At 35.0% G+C, this 27,911-nt stretch overlaps 1 protein-coding gene across 1 annotated transcript; it reads right to left on the minus strand.

Moving 5' to 3' along the window:
• Window positions 1-230: 230 nt before the first annotated feature.
• On the minus strand, window positions 231-25,830 carry LOC125673247 (protein split ends-like). Its single transcript, XM_048909722.2, has 5 exons — window positions 25,727-25,830; window positions 22,302-22,412; window positions 20,841-20,951; window positions 18,258-18,442; window positions 231-5,492 (listed from the first exon to the last, which is right to left on the minus strand). Exons 2-5 carry the CDS (start codon window positions 22,392-22,394, stop codon window positions 1,253-1,255), a joined length of 4,629 nt encoding a protein of 1,542 aa, XP_048765679.2. The 5' UTR covers window positions 22,395-22,412; window positions 25,727-25,830; the 3' UTR covers window positions 231-1,252.
• Window positions 25,831-27,911: the final 2,081 nt, after the last annotated feature.

Consider the following 27,911-nt stretch of genomic DNA (forward strand, 5'->3'; position numbering starts at 1 on the left):
TCACCTTGCCCTGGGCAAGACCGATGTTACATTGCGTTGTTGTACACTAGGGCCACTCATTTTCAATCACTGGTGCACTGTGTAATACAGATCATGACTAGGATCATGAAACTGGGATAAGCTACGCAAGTTCATAATACCGGGTTATTGAGGTGTGAAATTTGCGAAACAAAACTGTTGTTAGGATTAAGAAGTTGTTGGGGTGTTGTTGTTTTTTTGTTTTTTTTGGGTGTTTTTTTTTTTTTTTACAACACCGACAGTTTATTGAGCAAATGTGTCGAATCGAATTTTTTTCTAGTCTTTTTCCATCTATGTGAAATCTGCATCTTATTAAATTTCACCTACCTCCCTTAAACTTGTGTGCGACTTCGGTTTGCACTTAGTACGTACTTTGTTACTGTATTAGGGTAAATATTCAGTTACTGTATTAGGGTAAATATTCAAATGTTCTTTTTTTAACATCCCCCCCCCCATGTACAATATTCCAGCTAATCATAGCCATGCTTTGAAAATTGACACACGTGCAGTATAATTACAAGACCGCCATATTGCTACAAAAATGTAGCACACTAACTCTTACAGAAGGCAGGGTTACTTGGGTAGTTTAAATGTAGCAATGCGTCATATGAGAGTTGAAACTCTGTGTTTGATTGCAACGGAATGGTCCAGTGCAAACCAGTATACGAAACGAAGTCGCCCCCATTTTATCACATACTAATGTACAAATGACTCTGTGAAAAATATATCCACTTTAATGGTACAAAATGTACAAACTGCTATCTTTCGTGTATGCATTCTGCCATTCGGTATATATGTATAAACCAGTACAAACATAGAAAGTTTCTGATGTATAAATAAAACATATCGAGTTAATGAAGAAGTTCCATCTGGTTAGGTTAGATCAGTCAATAAAGAGTACTGTACTCACTATGTGTATCTCTAAACAACATACACCATCACTGATTTGTGAAGTTAGTGCAACTTTACTAAATGTAGTAAATTAGAGTTGCATTTCAAAGTAATGCTCTAGATACATTATGATAACAAATAATTCAATGTACAAACACTGAAAGGACCTACCAAGTATAATTTGGAAAAAATAACCTAACATTAACTGGAATTCTCCATAACTTTTTTTATCATAAATTACTATAACAAATCATCAACATTTATGAAATTCTACCTAATTATATCAATTCCTCATAAATGATATGAATTCCTCGTAAATGATATGAATTTCTCGTAAATAATATCAATTCCTCGTAAATGATTTTCTCCGGGTGTCTCGTGGTGGTCTATTTGAATCTTTGTGAACGGATTTTGATTCTGTACTGTCATGATGTGTGCTGGTGTGTCTGTCCGTCTTTCTGTCCAAATTATCACGACGTATGCGGGAATGTTTGTCAATTTTTGCATCTTTGTTATCATGGTGAGATCTACCGTATCTTTCTGAGCTGTTGTGTCGACTTCTCGAGTGTCTATCCCTCTCCTCACTTCCGCGATTGGAGCTGCTGTGTCGGTGTGAAATTATTTGTTTCGAATCACCAACTTTTCTCCTTTCGACAGTTCTATTTTCTCTACTACTGCTCTGAACGGGTGACTTTTCTCTTGACAAATAGTCCCTGTCTCTTTTATCCTCTTTAACCTCATGTTTTCTTTCAGTGTCTCTCCTTGACATTTTTGGTTTTGAAGATTTTTCAGTTTCTGAAGATTTTTTTGGGAGTCTATCAACTTCCTTGTCTCTCCTTTCTTTTGTTTTTGAGCTGGAATTTGACCTGTGCTTAGAAGAATGATTTTTTCTTTTACTCGATTCTTTTTCACTCCGACAATGGGAATCCCTTGATGATTTCCGCCTGGGTTTTTTATTTCCATTCTCTCTGTAATCACTTTCACTATCTGATGAATGAACCTCGCCTTCTTCTGATTCACTATTTTGGAGAGTTGCCTTAAAGTCACTTTCTCGGTCAGACACTTCTATACCTTCAACCTCCATCCCAGATTCCACTACTGAACAAACATTCTCATCAGTTTCATCAACTTCACTTACTTTATCAAAGGATTGTTTTCTCACACTTATTCCATCTTTTGCTCTTAACGAAATGGTATTACGTATATCTAGTTGGCTTTTTTCATCAAAAAACTCTGTAATACTTTCAGTTTCTGTGTGCAGTTCCCTACATACTTTACCCTTTCCATCTCCATCTATTGGGGAAGTTAATTTTGTTGGTGACTGCACTTGTTCTTCCTGAGTTGGTTTACTTGATAAACAGGTTTTAAACTTCGACACATCTTTAACTGGAAAATGTATTTTTTCATTAATGGGATCCGCAAGTTCAAAATTTGTCTGGTCATTCACAGAAAATAAATCCATGTCATCGCTATTCCCAGGGACTTTTTCCTTTTCTTCTATTTTTTTCATGATACTGTTGCGTATAAAGTCAATTGACACTGACGAACATTGAGATGCCAGCTGTAATGGTTGGGTGGCTCTTGCTCCTATTTCCATGGGTTCCTCTAACATTTGACCCCCACTTCCTGATTTCATTAAGAAGGATTTTTCACTTGAATTACATTCTTGCTGAGAAATGCAGTTGAAATCATTCCCATTTGCAGAAGTTTCATTTTGCTCCAAGATAAGATCAGTCATGTGATCCCTGGCACCCCTTTCCACACCAGCTTCTTTAATCTTCACTTTCCAATCAATACCTTTTTGTTGATCATCATCTTCGTTATTTGTTCCTTCATCGTTAGTTTTATCTGTGCTGTTTCCAATGTTGTCCGAGTGATAAGATGTGTTTTTGATCTCTATTTCACTATTGTCACAAAAACTGTTTGTGTCTTGCAAAAGTTCTTGATCTTCTGAAGCACATCTCTGTAGAGTTTTATCTTCTTTGCAATCGTCCTGGTGCTCCGACTTCTCTACAGTACATGTACTGTGTTTCTCTGGAGATTCTTTTGTCTTCTCGTCATCCTTTATAAGACTAGCTTGACAGTCTTTCATTTCAGATTTTTGTTTTTGACAATTCTTTAATTGTTCCTTCGAGTATTTTGTTTTTAACTGGTTAAGAAATTCCCGATCTGCATCATATTCTTTTTTAGACAGGCTGTTCTTTGGACAAGGCTTTTTATCTTCTGATCTCAAAGCCTCAGATTTTAGTACTATTTTTGTACCTTTCACAGACACATACACTTTTTCACTCAAAGACTTCAGCTTTTTAGTCTCCTTGAAAACAATACTCTCTGAAAACACCTGTTTTGTGTCAAGTGGAAGCTTCAACACTGGCTTTGATTTTGGAGCTTCATTTTCTTGTTTCATTCCCTTGCTGTGCTTTCTCTCAGCATCATTGGATTTCTTTTCATTTTTCTTGTTGGACGACTTAATGTTACAAATCTGAGATTTGGTCCTTGATGAAACTTCTTTTTGATTTTTTCGGGTTTCACTTTGCTTTTTACTCAGTTGTGCTGTTGTAATTCTATCACTCATGTTCGATTCACAGCCAAGCAAATCATTCATTTCTTTCTCAGATACATGAATTCTTATATCAAAACAACTTGCGCTATTATCCTGTGCATCTGGTATTTTCACTTTGGAATGTTCACAGTCTTTAATTCCATCTTTAGTAACATGTAATGGATCAATAATGTTGTCTGTGGTGGCACTAACTTCGTTATATTTTGCATTGGGGTTTTCATTTCTATGGTCTATTGATATCAACTCCTCTATAAACACATTGAATGGATTATTGTCTTCTGCACTACAAAGATCAAGATTTGGATACTGATGTGATCTTGAATGTTTATTTTTTGGACACATTTTGAGCTTTTTTGCAGCTTCAATTTCACCCTGAGACACTTTGGACAAAAGACTTGATGTAACATCACGTTCATGCTCTTTGAAATCATCCATCTTTGAACTATCGCTTCCTATGTTTGATAATGCCCCCTTTTCTTTGTTTGATGCTTTTGCATATTTCGAAATCTTTTCCTCATTCACTCTCACCATTGCTTCTTCAAGACATGTTACCGCTGACACTTCAGCTCTTCCACTCTGTACATAACTTTGTTTTGGAGTTACAGGTTTCTTTTCACATTTTCGTTTTGGCGTTAATGGTCTCTTTTCTTTCCATAATAAACCAAGAAGTAGATCATCTGCATTACAGTTTTCTGTCTCGCACTCCTTTCCTTTAGAAATGTTTTGAAAGTCACTATTGGAGCATGGTTCTTGATAATGCTTAGAGTTCTCTGTGATGAAATCTGACCACACTCCCTCAATACTAGTATTTGAATTTGATATATTGTCTGATTCTCCTTCTACTTGAGATTTATCTTGCTTTGGTGATAAAGAGTTCCTGAGAGAAAATGATACACATTCCTCTTTTTCATTAGATTTGATTCTGTCAGGCTTGAATCTTTTGGAATTGTGTTGCTCTATATGGCCCTCTTTCATTTCTTTGTCTGGTAATGTATCATGCTTATGGTATTTCGATCCATGTTTATTTTTTCTTTGCAGTTTGTATCTTAAATCTGTATACTTTGCCTTTGTATCTGTGTGTCCCTGAAGTGTGAAGTCTGTGAGAGCCTCGGAATTTTTCTGAGAGTCTCTTTCTGAATGTCTTTTTGATTGCCTTCCATCGATTTTAGAAACTGCAACACAAGACTTTCTGTTGTATTTCTCTTTCCTTTCCAATTCATGTACTTCTTGACTTGGTCTCCCAGATTTATCCAACTGCTTTTTCTCTGTGTATTTTCTTTCCCTTTCCTTTTCACTTCTACTTCTCTCCACCCTTTCTCTACAAGGATATTTTTCTGTACATCTATCATTTGTTTCAGATGTGGACTGACCAACTTTGCTGCAAGATGATTCAGAAGTTGAGCAGACCCGTTCTTGTGACGATTTTTCCCTTGGATTCCCTGTGTGACTCTCTATTAAACCTTTGAAACTTGGGTCACTTTCTGAGTGATATATATTTTCCTTATTGTCTTTCACTTTTTCTGACTTACTTCTCTGTTTAGAAGTATGATCAGAAGACTGTTGAAGTTTTGAGATAACTTTCACAGAACTTTCCCCAGGAAGGTCTCCTTCAATCACAGATACTGAATGGTCCTTTGAAGACCTCTTGAACTCACTGGATTTTCTGTTTCTTAAATCCTTTAAGCTCTTCTCTACAAGTTTTCTAGCCGATATTAATCCATCCCTGGACTTTTCAGAGTGTAGGAGAATTCCTTTAGAAGAAGTAGACTCATCTCTCTTTAATCTTTTCTTGGAATTGTCTTTAACATCATCCCACGAACTTAAGAGTTTCCTTTTCCTGGGAGAGTTTTTGGATTCCTTATGATGCTTGTCTTTCAACAGTTTTTCTCCAACACATTCTCTAGCCTTAGTACTATGCCCATTGCTTCTTGTATGAATTTCGTCCTCTGTCCAAGCATTAACAAAGTGAGATTTGGTGCAGTCTGGCTTCCATCTAAAATCCCTGGACCTCAGTTCCTTTCTACAAATATGAATTTTATGAAAACATAACTATATGTTCCAAATCAAATATATTCTCAACAATATCTTCACTAAAGAATATGAGTCACTAAGGTAGAGATTTTGCCTATAATCTTTAAGGGAAAGGAAATCCTGGGTATATTGTTTACCTGTTGTATAGACAGAATGATTAATATTTCCCCAAAGTTTAACATCATTACCCACACTGCAAAGTACAATATTATCAACATTTCCTGTCACAAGAGATGCAAAAAATATACTTGCAATTGTGACATTATAACATCCGTTCCGATTTACGAACTTCATAGACCAAATCAGGTAGTCAGGTTAACATGGTGAAATTAAGATTTAGAAATGGCTGTTCAGCTATCACAAATCAAATATGAAGCAATAAAAATGTTGGTTCTGAACATTTGACTGAACATGAAGCCTATGGACTTTAACAGACATCATTGCTACATGTGTCTCTTTTTATAGGCAAAAAAATAAAATAAATAAATAATAATAATAGTTTCCCAGTCAAAAAAAAAATCAAAGTTTGATGAGCCAGGCAAGTGGTTTTTTTTTTTTACATTAAGGCCACAGTTTTTTTATTTCTTGGTTTACGGATCCGCCGACCCTAATTTTTGGGAAATCGGGAAAAAAAATAAAATGCAAATTTCTACTTTTTTTTTAATTCCGCCGATTTTACCCAACATGTCAAATCGAAAATAAAAATAAAATGCATTTTCAATTTTACGAATAGAAAATCGTGAAACGCAAACGTATTGATTTGTATTTGGTAATCACTATTCATTTTGCGAAATATCTTTATTCCGTATTTTTAAAAACCATGTAAACAGATATGGCCACGCACGATGACAGTAACGATACCTATATCGTTCTTGTCGACAAAACAGATGCCAGATGGCATTTCATCATGGAAAAAACAAGAGGCCCAAGGGCCTAGAATCGCTCTTCTGATAAATTGTACAACCCCACCATTTCTATTCTTAGCCTCTTAGTATTCTAAATCTTTAGTTAAATCCTAAGAATTCAAAAAAAGTAGGTCAATGTGACCTACTTTTTGGTTTACACATTTAGAGAACCCAAGAAATATCAACTGACAAAGTTTGATGATTTTAAGCCAATTAGTATCTGAATATTGAAATATAGCTGTCAAATTCCAATCGTAGGTCATGGTGACCTACTTTTTGGTCAGCGAACTCCGAACATGCAAGACCCATCAACTGACAAAGTTTGATGACTGTAGGTCAAATAGTATCTGAAATATATAAATATAGCCGTCAAATTCCAAAAGTAGGTCAAGGTGACCTACTTTTTCGTCAACACCCTTCAAACATGCAAGACCCAACAACTGACAAAGTTTGATGACTGTAGGTCAAATAGTATCTGAATTATATAAATATAGCCGTCCAATTCCAAAAGTAGGTCAAGGTGACCTACTTTTTGGTCAACACCCTTTGAACATGCAAGACGCATCAACTGACAAAATTTGATGACTGTAGGTCAAATAGTATCTGAAATATATAAATATAGGTGTACAATTCCAAAAGCAGGTCAAGTTGACCTACTTTTTGGTCGAAACCCTTCGAACATGCAAGACCCATCAACTGACAAAGTTTGATGACTGTAGGTCAAATAGTATCTGAAATATATAAATATAGCCGTCAAATTCCAAAAGTAGGTCAAGGTGACCTACTTTTTGGTCAACACACTCCGTAGATTCAAGATGCATCAACTGTCAAAGTTTGATGATTGTAGGTCAATTAGTGACTGAAATATATAAATATAACTGTCAAATGCCAAAAGTAGGTCACAGTGACCTACTTTTTGGTCGATACACTCCGAAGACTCAAGATGCATCAACTGACAAAGTTTGATGATTGTAGGTCAAATAGTATCTGAAATATAGTAATTTAGCTGTCAAATACCAAAAGTAGGTCACGGTGACCTACTTTTTGGTCGACACAAACCGAAGACTGAAGACGCATCAACTGACAAAGTTTGATGATCCTAGGTTTTACAGTGCCCAAAATATGCATCTAAAATTGAAAATGTGAAATTTGAATATCTGCAAAATTCAAAAAGTAGGTCACTGTGACCTACTTTTTTATAAATATGTTTCAAGGCCTCAAGATGCATCAACTTACAAGATTTGATGATTCTAAACCTCTCGGTATTTGAAATAACAACTTAAAATATATCTATAAATGATAAGCCATAAAATTCAGAAAGTAGGTCACGGTGACCTATTTTTCAGTTGACGCATTTCAAGGTCCCATGATCCACCAACTGACAAGTTTTGATGATCATAGGCTTCAAAGTGTCCAAGATATGCATCAAAATTAATTTTAAAATAAATACCTGTAAAATTCAAAAAGTAGGTCACTGTGACCTACTTTTGAGACAACTTGACACAAAGTCCTAAGATGCATCAACTGTCAAAATTTGATGATCCTAGTCCTTATAATGACTAAAATATCTAAGATTTAAGGAATTTAAAAAAAATTTAAATTTAGGTCAACTTTGAAGTGACCTTGAGACCAGGCCCTTTGCCCCAGGGTAATGCCTTGAACAATTTTTAATCTACAACATATCCTCATCCTTATGTGTAAGTTTGGTGATAATCTGCCCAGTGGTTCTTGAGAAGAAGATTTTTTAGCAACCACTACTTTTGTTTGTATTTTCCTGATTATCTCCCCTTGTTAAAGGGTCACATCCCTCTATTTAGTATGTATGAAAGCCCTTGGGCCAATGATACCCTGTAACAAATTTGAAAAAAATTGGCCAAGGGGTTCTTGAGTTATAGCCCTTTTTCTAAAAAGTTTACACACACCGCACACCGCACAAATGGCCATAGCATTAGCTCTTTGAGCCTTTGGCTCAGAAGAGCTAAAAAGGAATTTATGGAAATAAATATTTCTCATACAATTGGCGGTATTCTTGCTGCTAACATAACACAAAATGCAGTGCTATTTGGGTGTTTAAAGATGAGAGGAAGGTACAGTTGTTAGCAACTTTACTAGATTGGATGTTCTATCGTTAAAGTGATATTGTCCTACGGACCCGGTTTGAGTGTGGTGAGGGCCTGTACCGAGACACAGATTATTCTAACTAGTGACTTTATACCACAGCAGTACATGTCATAATAAATGTATTTGAATACATGTACATGCATCTCTGCCTTCAAAAATCCGAACGGGGAATAGTTCTAACAGTGTGAGAAATTGTTAGGTGCTTTTGATATTATAATGAACGCCTGTAAAAAAAAATATGACCAGATAAAACTCAGAAAGTTATGCATATTTTTCGTAAATTAGTATACCTTGTGTAGTGGTGGAAAGAATTTGAGTATCAAATAAAAATGAAAAACAAGAAACATTTCTTTCAAAAAGATGGTAGATAATTCCATGGGCAGGTATATGTGGGGAAAATGGGGTTCAAAATTATTTCATCGGGGTATAAACATTCTGAAATTAAAAATGGAATTACTACATACAATTGTAATTTAGTGCTTATATTATTATTTTTTTCTTTTATATTTACAATTTGAAAATGTAAAATCTTTATTGAGCATATACAGCAAAATTACTGAACAACATTATATAAATACTGGATACTTTACAACATCAAAGAGATATGACCTTATACATTCTCGGCTTATGTTTTACCAAAGTGTAACATAGATACATACATGTATATATAGTTATACACTGAATTTGAAATTGCATTTTTTTTTCAAAATTCATATTAACGTAGTAGTCACTCTAAAGAATTCTGTATCTAATATTTTTAAAATACATGTTTTGTTTATTTGTATTCACGAAATAATGTTAATGATTTATTGAAAATAAAACAACGATAGATATTAAAAATGTTTATTTTATTTTTATTTTTATTTCTCCCGACCGACCATAAATTTTATTTTTAAAATCCGTAAACCAATAAATTAAAAAACTGTGGCCTAATATTATTTTACTTGAGTTATAACATGAGTTATCTTGCCCCCTTCCCCCTTTTTGTTGTTGTTGTCTGGAGCACGAGTTACACTTTCTTTCTCTTGTACATGTTTATATAGAATAAGCATTAAGCAATGGAATTTTCATTTTTATTAAAAATAAAAAATAGTTTCAGATTACTTACTATTATCACTGTACTATCATTCTTAAACACATACACATTCAGATGAGTATGTATTCAATGATTATTTGATCAAAAATATTTCTACAATTTATTAAACCCTTCTGAAAGTTTTACATAAAATACTATAACATATTTAAAGAGTAACCTCATTTAGAAATAAACAAATAACAACACTTTTCCATTTTATTGATATGTATACATGTAACTATTCATAATTTAGAATTCTTTTATCAGAGAGCAAGTTTTATCACATCACAGTGAAATGCAATTTTCTTTTCTTTTCGAGTTCTAAAAGGACAAATCGTGAAATGAAATTTCAAAAAGGGGCTCATCCACTTTCTAGAATATATTGCGTTTTCAACATCTGATCAACTAAGCCCCATCCTGGTGCCTGAACCCAGGGATCATAAATTTCTTATTGCTCACTAAAATCATACAAAATGTTTGTCTTCTTCATTTCCAGAATTCCCTATTGCATGTTTAATACATATTGTATATGTTTTGTTTAGCATCGCCCCCGGTACCTGAACCTTGGGGTCATGATTTCCACAATTTTGGTAGATGGCTCAATGTCTATCATAATCATGCAAACACTTTGCCTTCTTAATGTCCAGAAATAAAGAACATTTATGAAGATAAATTGTATTTTGAATACATGACCAACTTAGCCCCCACACATATATATATACGTTTCAACAGTCAGTATGTAATGACGTCTAGATTTGTTTATTTTATCGTTCCGCTGTTTGTGACATAATGTCGCTATGTTACTAAATGTAAAGCTTCTGAAGATTTGAAATGAAAGCGCTAAAGCTTTACTAAACGTCTTCGTGTTTCATTTTTATTTTTTACCTATACTTTTACCGATCATTGCGAAAAGTAACTATTATCTATATATATATATATATATATATGTGTGTGTGTGTATATATAGGGATTATCTCATTATAAGCAAGTAAACATTCTGCCTTTTAGATGTCCAAATGTAAAGAAGATTATCTAATATATAATGCTTTCTTAAAGCTGTATGGTCCGAATTACATTTATTTTCCATCTCGTAAAAATGCTATTAAATCATCGCACGTATGTAGTTATGAAGCTGTATGACATATCATACATTATTTCACCTGTTTTAACCAAAATTATTTGATTTTAAATCGATATTTACAAATAACCGCGTCACTCTGCCATTTCAAGTGACAGTCACGTGACCAGTTTAAACTTTTAGATGGTGGTCTTATCTGTGTAAAGCTGTGTATTTTGTTACAACAATACCATAAGTTTAATAGATTGATTGATTGTATGTTGTTTAACGTCCTGTTCGAGAGTCTTTCACTCATATGGAGACGTCACCATTGCCGGTGAGGGGCTGCAAAATTTAGGCCTATGCTCGGCGCTTATGGCCTTTGAGCAGGGAGGGATCTTTATCGTGCCACACCTGCTGTGACACAGGACCTCAGTTTTTGCAGTCTCATCCGAAGGACTGCCCCATTTAGTCGCCTCTTACGATAAGCAAGGGGTACCGAGGACTTATTCTAACCTGGATCCTCACAGGATAAGTTTAATAGAAATAAAAGTTTAATAGAAATAAAAATATCAAATACCTCTTAGTAATTCGTTGTTTTATGCTCTTTCAGCCTTAAAACTAGACAGTTGCGTCTGAGTTAATACATCATGTTGGGATTCACCTGACGCATGTGGGTCTATTTATAGACGTCTAACACTGTAATTTATGCGTTATCTGGAACACCTCGGGCCTTTCACCGAAAACACTGTGTTTTGGGTGAAAGATCCAAGGTTTTCCGGATGATTTATATGTGTACCACACTATATTTACTTTCTAAATAATATTCTCACTGTTTTCTTTTACATACAGATCTTTTCAAGCATGTAATTATGGAAAAGTTAATAACTTTATAAAGTAATTAATCTGCTTTAAAGTAATTATGAACAAAAATAATACATGAACATCGGGTTATACAGCTTTAACATATGACCATCTTACCTCCACCCTTGGGCATGACTCCTGAACCCCAGGGGTCATGAATTTTGGTTTTGGTGTAGAGTTCATTATTTATTATAACATTGATTTTTTTTTGTTTTTCAAACTACCACCCCTCCTTTTGAATTGGGAAAAATTAGCGACATTTTCCTCAAATTGGGAAAAATCATTCAAAGTAAATTAAAATGGTAAAGATGCATAAAATAATCAAATAACAAGGTTTATTTCAGATCTGATTTAAAATCATTAAATAAATCATTATTTAACATTAAATATGTATTGGAAGTCACACCTTGTATAGATATTATTTACTTTTTCTAAGAAATACTTATTGTCTAATTTCATAAAGAAAACGCAGTATTAAGTCTTCCCCGGAAGACATGTGTCGCCTGCTAGTTGATTCTATATGTAATATATCACGTATAATGTTGAAAAAGTAAATTATTCAAATGGTTTTTGTCAGTTTAATACCCCTTTTAAAGGTTTTGAGAATTACTAAACATTCTTTAATGATAACTTAATTGAAATTAAAAGATGAGACATTATTATGCAATGGAATTTGTGGGAGAATCTGTTTGAAATTAAGACATTTATTAAATGTAGACTGAATGAAAACATATGTTTGAAAATATGTATCAACCTGTTACTGTGCTCTTCAAGACAATGGTAATAACCATAAGTAATTATCTGTTGGGTTTACTGCTTAGTCTTGTTGTCTTTTTATATATCCAATTTACTGTTTCTCAAGAAAAATCATAATTAGTGCTGTTCTGAAATCACATATACTGTCCTTCAGTATGGGAATTACAAATACTGTCCTTTTGTACATAAAAATACTGTCCTTCAGTTAATCATAAAATAAAATCTTCAGCAAAAAATTTTTTGCTGTAAAAAATTCTAAGTCCCGGGAAACAGGAAGTTGATAAGCGACAGATTCGAAAATGTCTTACACAATACAGTTGGCCACACTGATGCTCTGTGCCAAATATCAGGGAGTTGCCCCATGTGGTTCTTGAGAAAAGTGTGACAGAAATTTTTTTGCTGTAAAAAATTCTAAGTCCCGGCAAACAGGAAGTGGATAAGCGACAGATTCGAAAATGTCTTACACAATACAGTTGGCCACACTGATGCTCTGTGCCAAATATCAGGGAGTTGCCCCATGTGGTTCTTGAGAAAACTGTGACAGAAATGTTTTGTGACGACGACGACGCCAGACGACGACGCAGGACGACGGATAGTGATCCCTATATGTCGCCACTGCGTGAAACGCAGGCGACACAATAATAAATTATTAATTCACCAGCATTTGTACCCATAATCTTGTAAATATTATATTAATAATCAAGTTTCCAGAATGTCTCTCCTGCTTGTATTTTTCGGATTTTAGTAAAATCCCATACTGTTGGCCACTTCCTGTTATTAGCCTGACCCTACAAATATTGGCGGTCAAACTAAATTGTCAACAATATTGGCTTAATGTGTATCTGGAAACTATATACTTCGCTGCATATCTGATTATATGGATGCCTCTATTGTTTTACATATTCTTTACAAAACCCTTTGCATGTGCAGTGGTTTGGAGAATAAAACTGAAGAAAAAAACGTATTTCCTCTTTGTCAGCAATATACGGTAACCTATTTTTTTAAATGGCCTAATTTCCCTAGATTTGAAATTGGGAAAAACATATATAATTGGGAAAATTAGCTAATTTTAGTGAGGGGAAACAGCCGAATATCGGTGGCATTTTGGCCCCAAAAAAATCACTGTATAACCATGTCAATAGTTTGACTGCTTGATTTCCAGGAGTAAAGATTTTTAAAGATTACGTTAATTTTAATGGTTTTTCCAACTCTCCTAAGGCGTACATAAAATTCAAAATTTTTGTTCTCCTTGACTCATAGATATTCTATAGGTTGATATTGGTTAAGCTGTTCCAGAAAAGATCATGAAAATGTTCAAAAGTTTACATACAATGCAAGAAAACACATCTAAGTGGCCTAATCAGGGAGGATAAGAACATCAAGAAACATATACTATTACTATACTAACTTGATCCGAAGAGTCGGATTATGTCGAGTTGACAGACATGGATCATTAGATCACACAAGACGCAAGTTTGATCCGATGGTCGCCCCTGTCAACAAGACGTGATCCAACTCTTCGGATCAAATTACTGTAGTAATGATAAATTTATCATATACCCCCTCATCAGTGATTGGGATAAGCATGTGCCCTACGCCATAGTCGCATTAAATTAAAAAATGGCACATAGAATATTCAAACACTGCGTCATTGTGGCGCATATCATTGATATACCTAGTTTGAGCTTTTCCCCACTGACTCCGTAAATTTTATGAACTTTTCAACTTTTGAGCTGATCCCCCACTTAATCAATGCTTTTGTTATGGTACAACTTTACGTTCTTTTAAGCACAAGTATGACTTACATTTCCTCAGTGTCCAATCAAACAGTATAAAGTTATCTGATTGGTTAACACCGTTAAATTGCAATTTTAATGTGCACGGACTGGAGATGCCACAAAAAAATTATTAAGCCTGACAAAGGGCAAACTTTCTTTAATTTTCGCCTGAATGATAAGCCAGTACTGGCAGTAGACACTGTTGGAGCAGAAGGAGACGATGGTGCGGAAACGTCAAAACAGACAATCACTACACGACGAGAATCCTAACTTTGGCAAAACGTAAATTTGACACAAATAATATAACTAAAGTTACCTATGGCAATACAATCTGTCAGTAGTGTTTAGATTATAATTTACTGATCTCTCGGACTCATCATTTTAACATGTCGCATAAATTTTTTTAGTAAGGCGTATTCATTTTAGAAATGTCACATTGACACTATCTGGTAAGGGCTGTTCCAGAAATGATCAAATGGGGGGGGGTCGGGCGGCAAATGATATTTTTTTGTGTGGGTGGTCGTATTTTTTCATATTTTAATTGGTCCGTGGTGGGATTGTTAATAAAATATTTATTATGGGTAATCGGTAGTTTCTATTGTTTTATTTTGTGCCACGTGGGTGTTGAGTTTTCAGAATATTTTTATTGTCGCTCTTGTCGTGTTGGTTACAAAACGTCGGAGGGAAAATTGAAAACGTGCTTTCGAAATGCTGCTTTCGAAATCGAAAGTAACATAGAACTATTCGAGTTGTCGCTCTTTGCAGCGCATAACTTTCCATTATGGCACTCTTCAAATTAGAGGCGCGTTTAATAGGGTCCCTTTGGACGTGATGGCGGCGAGCTCTGTTCTGTAGATTATTACAGTTTACAGTGCATCGATTTTGGGAATATTTTGAAACCAATAGGTATTCCGTTTTCTAATAAAAATAGGCAAACCTTAGTTGATTTATACGAGGGTACCGATGCGTTATATTTATCAGTCGGTGTGATGGTGATATAGAGGCCTCCGGGCGCGGACTCCATTAGAAGACGAACGATTCGTGGAAAAACATATCCATACCCATTTCATGATAATAGCATCGTTTGGACTCCCAATCTTTCCAACATTCCAATAGATGCCTTTGATTGTTGATGTGACATCGTTTCTTCAGAACTACTGTGATACAATGTCGCACAGGCATTACCACGTCATTGACTAGAATGTTTGTCCCGAAAACCTCGCGAGGTTTGTACCGTTTTCATTTTTAAAAATATTTTTGTGGTGGGTCTGGTTAGTTCTTTTTTTTTTATTAGATGGGTCATTGTAAAATGAGTTTATTAATTTGATGGGTCATGGGGTAATTTTTTATTTTTTTTTATGGGTGCTTGGTATATACAAAAGGTGCCTCCCGACCCCCCCATGTATTTATTTCTGGAATAGCCCTAACCTGCCATTGTCACATTTAACAATTTGCTGATCCCAATCACTGCCTTATGCGTTTTAAATCCACATTTTTATGATAATAAATGTAAATCCAAATTATTAAAAACAGACATACTGTGAAATTCTATTTTGTGTATGCAGTTTTGTTTGTGATGCGGTCAATATTTCCACAAAAACTTTGCGTTGATGCATTGTGACATCATCAGTTTCAAAGGATACTGATACGGAATCAGAAAACCACAGTGTGTGGTGATCCGGAAAATCGGATCACACACTGTGAAATCCACAATATCAAAAAACGAAAGATTGATGGGTATATAATAAATATGGATATTAAAATAAGCTATAAATTGGCATAGTCTTTTAAACAAGGAAAAACAAAAAGACATATTCACTCCCCTATCCCTCTATGAAGTATATATGGAGAACATATACAATTCTTAAATGTACATGTATTTTCAGAAGCTAGTTTTAAATAATTTTGCCCCTAGTATTACGTTAAATTTCATTGTAACAAAATAAGGAATGTAATGACAGGATCTGATTGTATCATTGAATATGTAGCCCAGTTTTTACCCATCCAAAAAAATATCGGCTGCTGACAACAACAACAACCCCCCCCCCCCCCCCCCCCTTACATATGAATATGTAGCCCAGTTTTTACTTCATGAAAAATTAGAAAAATTGGTCAATTTTTAAGAGTTTTTGCCCTGCCCCTAAGCTCCATGGAGTCCTGAAATTTATAATCCATGCCTCCCTTGTCCCAAAGATGCCCATACCAATTTGAAAAGAATTGGAATGGTAGTTATCAAGATGAAGTTGAAAATGTTCAATTGTTAACGCACGATGGATGATGCATGACAGACGCTGACCAATTGCAATTGGTCACTTGAGTAAACTCAGTAACTGAGTAAAACTACATCTATTCTATCAAAAATGTCATCAAAATTTCAACTTCTCATGGACAGTAATTCTTGTTGAGAAGACTTTTCCTGTAAATCTACATGTGAAACATTGTGGTCCCACTCTACTCCTGGGAACCATGATTTTAACAAACTTAAATCTACTCTATGTAAGAAATTTTTCATTGGAATTTCAACTTTTCTGACCTAGTGGTTCTTGAGAGGATTTTTTTTAAATTTTACCTATTTCTTCTAATGTAAAACTTTGATCCTCTATTCTGGCCCCTCCTACCCCCAGGGGCAACAATTTGAATGAACTCTTATCTACTCTATGGCAGGAGGATATCACGTACATTTTAACTTTTCCGTGCTCAGTGGTTCTTGAGAACAAGATTTTTATTTGACTCCATCATCATTTAGCTTTTCTTATTTCGCCTTTGAAGACCCCTGCACCCAAAGATACTTTGTGCCAAGTTTGATTGAAATAGGCCCACTGGTTCTTGAGAAGAAGTTGAAAATTTGAAAACTATACAGACAGATAGGCAGATACTGGACAAGAGGTAATAAGACAAGAGGCTCATGGGTCACCAGATGACTGACAACAGGTGATCCATACATGCCAACTTTCCCGATTTAGGCGGGATCTTCCCGATTTTACCCTCCGGTCCCGCTTTCCCGATCGGGAAAGCAAAATTACCCTAAAATCCCGATTTGAAATTTTTTCCGACCAAAATTTCCGATTTCACGATTGAAAACGAGTTTGAAAGTGGGATAATTTTGAAATCTCGTGACCAGAATTGGAAATCCCGCGTCATTTCTGAACTGGCCAATCAGAAATCGGGACAATAGTCAGCCATTGCTGTTTACCTGTGTCGCATGGTGTCGGGTTGGTCTGCCTGTGTCGGGGTGTTTATTGGACAGTACGAAGCATGTTTTGATAGTAATTAATCGGGAAGACGGATTTCAAATTGACCTATCCTTTACACAAACGTGAATGACAACGATGCTAGTGTCACCACCAAACAATCGGACATTCCGCCTCTCGCTGACAGCATCCAAAATTTGCAATAAGGTACGTCAAGTATATATTTTTTCCAACTATAATAATATAGGCTATCCAAATCTATCCGTCTATAGCGATGTGTTATATAGTCTATATAGTGTAGTATTCATTAAATATACTTTGTGATGCATAATTCGCACAAGTCTGTACTGAATTTTTTATTTAGCAAGTAGCCTTAATTTACAAGTAAAACGGAATATTTTGATGTGGGTTTTTTTTCCTGGTAATTATTTCAGATGTCATGGGTGCAAAGGTTTTGTTCGCAAACTTCATAGCAGGGCAGATCACTCCTTTTTTGGTTGCAATGCAGATTATTCCACCAGTCTCTGCAAGCCCATGTTTACAGACAAGCAAGATCACCTTTGCAGTCGTACCTAAATGCATGTGCTTTAATTTAAATTTTGATATATAGACCAGCCAATGTTTATTGTATGGTGTAAAAGGATGCAACCTTAAATATTATTTGATATTATGTATGTGACTTGTTGGAGAAGATTTTTTGCTGAATAGATGATTTTAATAAAATATTAATGTATATCTTTCAGAGTTTTTTTTATATAGTTAATGGTCAAACACATTTGATGTTGTGTTAATATATGATACATTAACAATGATTTGATTGATATTTTATTTGAAAGGACAAATATTTATTTTCATGCTAAAATGTCGTGAATTTTGAGCTTTGAAAAAAGGTCGTCGCGCGCAAAATCCCCCATGGGGATTTTTAAAAGTTGGCATGTATGGTGATCAGAAAATCTCACTTAAGCTTTCAGCTCAGCTAGAAACAAAAAAAAACATTACATAGGTACCTGAATTCCTCAATTTGGGCATCTTTCCTCCCTAACTCCGCCTTAGCTGTGACATACAGCAGTGAAATGTTCTTTTCTAGTGTTTGGCACTTCTCGCTGTAGAATGTCTGCTGTTTCTTCGTTACTTCTAACTGCCTCTCTAAGTCACTTATGGTATTCAATGCTGTCTGGTATTTCTCACTCCACTAAAATAACAAATTATCAAAATCTATCAAGGTACCAGTATGTATACCAACCTAATAATTTATTATTTATGTAGATTTCTTAATCATTGATTATGAAGATCAATAGAGTTAAACTTCTGTAAACCAGCTAAATGCCAGACTGAAACAAAAACAGCTAGCTTAGAGAAGTGGCCAGTTTGCTAAACATTTGTTTAGGTCTTGGTGCACCAATGAAAACCTGTGATGCACACAATATGAAGCAAGGTGGGTTGACACTTGTGAAATAACGTAAACAAGTTACAATCAGTTAACTAAAACAACCTCTTGAGTTATAAATGAAGGAAAAAGTCATACTGATAAATGACAGGAACAATTGAGAGCAAAGAGAGGTAACTCATTGGAACAACAACAAAAAACAACTCTTGAAAACAACTTGTTTGCATTATGACCCTGATTGTTAGCCATCATTTCTTGCAGGATACCAATTTTATTTTATTGGGCCACCAGGACTGTATGTTATTCTCAGCAAAACTGCATGGTTGACAGAGGCAATCCGGGCATTCAGTTAAATGATGCTTGAGGTTGGCACAGAAGCATTGTCGGAAACCCACGGTCGGTCACTCTAGACAATTACCTACCGTGGGTCACAAGGCCAGTATTTTCGCTGGAAGGTGCGTCTCGGCTTCTATCTGTGATTGGTCGCTTTACCATTCCTTATTGCGATATTCAACCAATGAAAAAGCCCCTTATTTCCAGTCCTCGGTAGCATAGAAAAACATGCTTTTCAAAGCCAAGATTTTGACTAAGTTTAAGTTGGACAAGTTACAAAAATTTCAGCAAGATGCTTTATCTGCATTATTGAAGTGGAGATCTATAAAGACAGGGGAGGAAAAAGCCAGTGTTACCAAGCGTTTGTACAGGTCTACATGTCCAGCACGAGTTCGTAGTTCCATCATACGGGAGCATTGTGTGTTTGTTTTTTTAACAGACTTGGTATATCATCAGTTTCTATAGGTATGTTAAACTTACTTGCGTATTAAGTACTGCTGTAATTTGTTTTATTTGTGTTGTTGGCACAATTTCAGTCAGTAATTGTGACCTTTGATCTAAAACACCTCTCTCTCGTGTAAACACAATTGATGTCTCACCTACGCTGATTACAAAATGACATGTGAACGGGATTGTAAGACCATAACTTAATTAAAATTTGCATAGATCTAATTTTCAAATTGTATCATGCATGACCGATTTTATTCATGTGCCATGAAGCAGTGATGATAATAAACATACCAGAGGCGGCTCCAGGATTTCCGAAAGGGAGGGGGCACATGTGAAAGTGAAGTATTCGTTAAAATAATCAGCCATTTTGGGTGTAAAATCTGGAGTTTTCATCTATATATCTTTGATAGTGACACAACAAAACACACACTTTCATGGGCGCCGCCATTACAGCTGACACATTGAGTACCGGGAATATTTACAGCAATTCCCATTGGTCCTCGATAAGTCACGCAAGATCAAGTATTTTAATGAGTTATGCGAAAATATCGTCCTTGTGACCCACGGTAGGTAATCATAGAGCGACCGACCATGGGTTTCCGACGATGGCACAGAAGCTGGTGCTGCTAATGTGGGCAGTTCTTGTTCTCCTTCAGGATCCAAATCATTATTTAGCAAATATACTGTTGCACCTTGAGTCTCCACTTATTTAACTTAGGAAAGTTGTACAGTGATTTTTTTTTACAATTTGTTTGGGATATGATTTAACTGACAGCATTTAATTGTTCAAACACTTAGTTCAGGTAATTATCGACTCATTAGTATAAAAACACAGAATTATTTTTGTTGAGTATCAAAGGGTTGATCCACTTGCAGCCAGTTGCTATCAACACATCTGATCTTGGATGCCCAGTTGACATGCTTGGTTGAATCTGTCAATCAAGGCCTGAGCTATGGTCTTTTATTTGATGGATTTGGGATATGTTTTCTTCATTGTATCTTAATCAAGGTAAATTTATGGTGGGCACTTAAAATTGAGACTTTAAAGAATCAAAGTACATTCGCTGATAACGACTTTAATGATATTTGAGAGAGCTAAATAACCCTATCCTTTTTTCAAAATTGATAAGAGGATCCAATGTGACCCTTTAATTGAATAAATTTAAATACCTTCTTTCCCCAAAAGGCCTTGTCAATTTGGTTGAAAACTCCATTGATTATGGAAAGGAAAATTTGAATACATAAGAAAAGATTTGCAAAGCTTCTCAATATGCTCAGAAAAATAATCAACAACAACCCATTTGAACAGATAAGGTAACACATATGTCTTTTGTTTCACCGACTTAATGGGTTAAAACATTAGACATCTTCCCGAGTTGTCAGATCATACTGTAACAGTAAGTAAGATGTATATACGTACCTCCTTGAGTGATGCTTGATGTTGCAAACCCTCATCGGTTATCAAGTCATCGTACAGGTCAAAGGTGGTTAATCTACTGGCATCGTCTACACTGCCCACAGCAGATGGTTCCTGAGTGAGTGAAGAAGAATCATTACAATACTATCCTCTTCTCATGAGACTACTAGAAAACTTTGTACTTTTCATAAAAACCCATACATTTTTTTGTGGGGAGGGGTGATGTTCTTTCAAATTATAATTGCTGATATCACAGAGCAACTAGTCCTGTTATGAAGTTGTTCTAAACTGGACCAGTCAGGTTAGCCTGGTGATTGGGGTGTTTGCTTAATAAACAAGAGGCCCAGGTTTGATCCCAGCTCTGCATCAAACCCTAACCTTTATCTTTGGTAGCGGCTGTTCCTTCACAAAGTGCCTGGCATTGATGTGAAACTCGCTGATCTTTGGGTTTGGTTTATATTGTTTAACATCCCTCTTGAGAATTTTTCACTCATATGGAGGTGTCACCATTGCCAGTGAAAGGCTGCAAAATTTAAGTGTATGCTCAGCACTAACAGCCTTTGGGCATAGAGGGAACTTTATTGTGCCATACCTGCTGTTATACAGGGCCTCCGTTTTTGTGGCCTCATCCAAAGGACCACCCCATTTAGTTGCCTCTTACGAAAAGTAAGGGGTACTGAGGACTTCTTCTAATTCGGATCCTCACGGGACCCGCAGATCGTTTTGATAAAACCATTACAAGTCGAGGCCTGTGACATAGTATGCACTGACACAAAACAATCCCTCACTACTCTGGAGTGTCATGCACAGGTAAAAATTTGTGGCACTTCACCTACAGCTGGTGACATCTCTATTACATATGACTGAAAAATTCTCAAATGGGACCCCCCCCCCAAAAAAAAACCCCACAGCAAACCATAATGGGATGAGTAATCACTATTGCTGAAAAAAATTGATTACCTTATTCAAATCAATTTCAAATAGCATGTCTCATATAAAATGAAATGAGAATATGGTAGAAGATGGTTCACTATTCCATTTAATAATTCAAGAATTGCATTGCCTCATGTCACTAGTATCAGGGATCAACGGACATGAAAAAAAAGAGCTTTCCAAGATAATGCTAATCAAATGTGCTTTTTGATTAACGTAACCTCTAAATTTGCTGCCTGAGGAAACCACAGTAAATGTGTTTGCTATTAAAAACTTCCTGTTCTTCTCAGCTGTATGATATCTCACAATGGTTCAATAAAAGATGGCATTCGATACATTTATAGTAAACAACTTGTTTGCAAGCTGGTCCATACTGAGTACCTGTAAGGTTACTATGGTTACAAATAAGTTCAATAACTTTAGTAGCCATGTTGGCTACTGAAATTGCAAAATTCAGGATCCCCCACTCATTTTCAGAACTCTACACTTCAATTGAATTTAAGAGTTTCTGATGATACCATATTACTTTACCTTTGTGGTGCCAGTGCCAAGTACTTGTGCATCAGTATTTATCTTTTCATCCACCAAATCTGCATATATATCTACAGAATGTTCCTCTTCCATCCTCTCCAAGGTGTTAAACTAAAATACAGGTAAAATTTATGTCTCCGAGAAAAGGAAACTTTGATTGAATGTAAGCAGTGGTGATCATGACATATTCCAATGCATATTCACAGGGCATTACATGATGTGTACTATGGTTCAGATATTCTCACATCTGACAACCAGAAACTTTTCTAATCATTTTCTTCCTGTTTGACAATTTTTACAGAGATATATATTATATATTTCCTTTTACATTTGCTTAATAAATAATGATACATTAACATACATTCTCTCTGTTATGCTTTATTTTTGTAAAGCATGGTATTTTAAGGTATATCTTGTATACATCCCAGTTTTTCTTTTAATGCAAATTGCAGTCCACTTTTGGTGAGGATTCCCAAAGGACTCATGAAAGAGTAACTGCAGTGATTTTTTTCAACATTTTTCAAAAGTTAGAACTGTGGCTTGCGAATTGGGAGAAATTGTCAACGTTTTGATGAAATTGGGAAAACCTAGTCATTATTGTAAACATTCTAAATATATCATATCAAACAAGAATTCAAAAACAAATTGATGTCATTCTTCTTTTATTTGACACTCTTTTCTTGAAGCTGTTAAATTTTCGACTAAATATTCTTTCTAAATCACATAAAATTGATACGTCTTTGTCATGTCGAACATAAACTATTCACATTGAACTTATATTTTAACAAATACGTTTTTCACCAGTTTTTATTGTTGTGAAAAGAGCATGTTAAATTGGGGAAAACATTGGTAAATTTTGGGAGGGGAAAGGGCCGATATTCGGACCTGAAATGGACCTTAAAAAGTCACTGAACTGAGTTGTTTCTCTATGGGACATTAATTCAGTAATAATAAGTAATTCATAAAGTTTTCCCATTAATTTTAAATTCATTACAACAAAGGTAAACACAAGACCCTAAAGCTGACTATTACACCAGTGGCACGGTGAACAGTTTGGTAAGGAATGGCTAAATAAACCCTGTTTTGCCACTAGAAGAGTACACATTCTCAAATGTGCCCTGTTTTGACACTAGGAAATGCAGAGAGGGTCATCAAGGAAGCCATTTCACCTGACGTGAGGCCTCTGTGTCCACTCATAATCATCCTCATAGTAGTACAACATTGCTCTAGCAACTCTTACCTTCTCAATTCATAACTTTGCTTCAAGACAACATTGAAGGTTACAGCAAGTAAATAATTCATAAGTTTCCATATATATTTTATCAATACATATCAATTCAATATCAACTTAAAAGTTCTTTAAAAAAAAAAGCACTTAAATTCAGAATGTAATCAGAAATTTTACTTGTTTTCAGACCCCCTTGTGACCAATCTAGTAGTAGAAAAAATGTTCTTCCTTTCTTGAACAAAACTGTTTTGTCTTCTTCCATGCCAACCAAGCACCATGTTGATATATATATATATATATATATATATATATATATATATATAAAGCACTAAATAATCACAACTAGGTACTGAAAATTTTCGCCCCAGCCCGGGGTCGAACCAGCGACGTACGGCACCCACCGCCTAGCAAGATTGTCAAACCAGTGCGTAAGTCCACACGGCCACAACGACTTCCCTAGAAAGGAAGCTTTGTTATGCTCCTAAAGCGCTACTTATACACACTGATGCAATCCCACACAGTCGCTAGGTGAGTCCTAAATCACTGCACATGTGCAGATGTGGGAATGAATGGTTCCAAAGATTAGAATGAACAGTTTTTCAAGAACTTTATGGTTTTAGATAAGAAAAGAACACATTCATTGGTCTGGAAAAAGAATACTTTAGCCTTAGAATGGAACACAGTACTCTCAGACGTGTGGTAATCTGTTTATTTCTTCAATTTTATACTTTTAGATCCTGATGAATACCGCATGGTATCCACATGAGAATCTTTTGTAATTTTAACCTCAAAGTGTTGGTCTCCAGTTTTTGACTTTGTTAAAATTTAGGCTGGAATAAGAATGCTGAACAGTTTGAACAGAATGGTTTTGTGTGTGAACAGAACAATTATAGTCCAGAATGGGACACTTCATTGGGTGTAGTACAGGTAGTATGCTTCAGAGTCTGTATGTCTGAATACTTCATTTAATGACCATAAAGAAAAACCAGCCATTGGCTACTTTCATTTTCTCTACAATCTCTTTCCACTTGTAAGCACACTGGAGGCCAGAGTCACGAAGAACTCTACAAAATCTAAATGAACTCAAACAAGAGTTGCAGCAGACACATGTATGCTCCGTAATGGCTTCCTGCATTGGTTTTAAAACGACAAGAAGCCCATGAGTCTTTTAAAACTGTTGAGGTCAGCACACCCTACCGAGTGAAAATCGAGCAGTGTAGTGTATGAAAAATTCATTAGCTGATTCAGTTAATCATTGAAATGGTTCAAACATTCATACATATATATAATCATACATTGTCTATGTGGATTGTATCAATATAACAGTCAAAGAGTAACGTAGATTTACTTTCACTTTGATAAGGAAGCACATCAATCTGTTTTAACTATTGAAATGAGAACCTTCAGTCATAGTATCTGTAAAAATCAGAAATTAAAAGTAATCTATTTGGTGGTGAAACAATACATCGTAATGTAATCAAATGACATCTAAGCACAATGTCAACATGCATGCAATTTCCAGTGAAAGAAAAGCTTGCACAATTCTGAGATTAAAACTTCTGTTCTTTACATAGGTGTTGCATGTTCTACTCTTTTCATCACTGATATCATGTAATGTTGAATGTGACACCTGGGATGAAACTGGTTTAGAATGTTTTCATTTCCATCTAATAAAGTATTGCTGTTTAGATTTCATACTAGGTATTCAATAGTTACCACCTCTCTCTCTCTCTCTCTCTCTCTCTCTCTCTATCTCTCTCTCTCTCTCTCTCTTATTGGGAACTATCACACACGCAATTACGGCAAATGAATTGCGCCTGTCGTTTGCCGTGGCCATGCGAGCGCATACAATCAACTTGCTCTTTGATAATAGGGAAATTGCAAAGAAAAAACTTTTGGAACTTGAAAGGAGAATCTTTAAGAGAATAAATGATTAAACAGACAACAGTACGATAATTACACGAGAGAAAAAACTCACATTTACTAAACCTAGTTTGTATGATGACCAAATAAAACCGTGCGTAAACAAATGGGATGACCTTTGAATCAGTTTACAAAAATACGGTGTACAATAATTAGCCTGGCGCTTAAGTTAATGAACAACGAACCTTGCACAGATTAGGCCTCTAATCTCTATCAATTCTCATGTGAAAAGTTTCAAGACATATCATTTCTAGGTAAAATCATGCATACATACCTTTGTTTACATTTTCTCCACTAAGCAGTCGTATATAATGCAATTTTGCCGCTATCTTTTGCGGATATTAGTTTTGAGTATGCGCTAATTCGGAAGCACTCTAATAAATACTGTTTTGAGCAAATATATTGCTCCGGATAAAGTTGGATACATTATTGTTCACTATTTGAACACTCTTTTATGAATTTATTTCATATATGTATCCATTATATATATATATATATATATATATATATATATATATATATATATAGTGGAAGGAGACTTTCTTACTATATCAGAAATTTAATTTTGAAGTACAAAGGGTCAGGATTATCCACTGTGAATGCCGAAAGGTTCATTTGAGCTTTTGTTAAAAAAAATCTAAATGAGAGACGAATATAAGAGTTTGTCGTTATGAATTTAACCCAAGTACAAAAAATAAGGCAGTTTCAGGTGGGTGGGTGTAAATGTAGTCCGGGACATATGTCCCGGGACATATGTCCCGCGATGTCCGATATTGATGTTTGCCGATTTATCGTTATACGTTAGTTTTTCTTCAATTATCTTACTGAATGTGTTTTAAGACGATCACCAAGAGTCTTCATTGTGAATTTGGTGTGTGGAAATTGCCTAATTATTTAATAAATGGCTTTTATTTTTTCTTCAGGGTGTAAAGGTAGTCCCGAAGATTTTACGAAGAAATGCATTTCCGGTTTTTGTTTTTGCCTTGTTTAAGTACAAAGCACTTATAATCTTTAAATATTGTGTCCAATTGATAATCATAATAGGCTATTTTATCTGGTTATTTGAAATAATCTCACTAATCAATACATTTAACGGGTTTTTATATCCTTTTTTTCTCGGGACATCGCAGTTAAATGAGATACTAATGAGAGAATCGGACTGATATGAAAACATTAAATCCGAGTTCATCTAAAGACTAATTTATTATTATTATTATTATTATTATTATTATTATTACTATCTAAAAGCAATGTTAGACGATTAAATTCAGTGTAATTGTAATTCATATACAATATCGTGGAAAGATCAATAAAATTGATATTGGGGTTGTCAGCCGTAAGTTAATTAAACATGTAAAGTATGCCCAGCTCTTGCCACGTGGAGGCCATCCCTCTAAAGAGTCATAGTTTTATTAATTTGATATTTTGTTAAATCTGCACGGAATCATATATTTACTTTTTTCTGATACTTTATTTTAAAAATGAAATATATATATTATTTATTTGATAGTTTGCTAAATCTGCACCGAATCATATATTTACTTTTTTCTTGTATTTTATTTTCAAAATGAAATATCTAGATTTTTAATTTCGGCAACGTAATTAAAGAGTTTTCTTATGTTTATAAACAAACCAGTGAGATGTTAATTTTGTAATTTAAAGCATCTTAAAATTTGAAAAAGCAAGAAAATTTTGATCATTAAAGGTGGAAAAAAATTTGTATTTTAGAATGAAATTATTTATGTTCTGCCTGTTTTAATTTAAAATTTCTTTAGCACTATCATACACACTAAAGATAAATACTACAGTAGGTCTACTGCTAATGCTACATGTATAAGCACTAAGAACAACATCCGCAACACCATGAGAAGCTTTGTGAATAATCGCCTTGAAAATTCACGCAACGATTGTGGTACAACCTTTCACAGATGTCGCATGATGTCATATTGTCAAAGATGTCAGGTAGATTGCAATCAAGTCCTATAAAATCCAGATCCCCTGCCTCATAAAGTGCCCCCCCCCCCCCCCGTAGCCACAATTCCTGGATCCGTCCCTGTTCATTACAAACTGCAACATCTACATTAACTGTAGATATTCCATAGAGAGGGCAGTTTTTATATATTTACATGTATTTCTATTCAGGTATAAAATATCACAGAATGTCATGATTGTAAATTTAAAATAACAAATTTAAACCCGGCATAATCTATAGCACTATTCAGTTGTAATTTAACAGTTAAAAAATAAGTGACTGTATGAATAACATAACAAAATATATTGATACCAAATATTATTATTTATGGTACTTTATATCATTTGTAATTAATTTTCCTTACTAAATATATTACACTTAAAATCACTTGTATAGCTATTCATAATACGGGTTGAAACTGTCACCTTATTCCGGTTTTAATTTTACACCCTTCGTGTCGAGTCAACCACCGAAGCGATGTCCCATA

The sequence above is a fragment of the Ostrea edulis genome, chromosome 3 (genome assembly GCF_947568905.1).
Source record: "Ostrea edulis chromosome 3, xbOstEdul1.1, whole genome shotgun sequence".
NCBI lineage: Eukaryota > Metazoa > Mollusca > Bivalvia > Ostreida > Ostreidae > Ostrea > Ostrea edulis.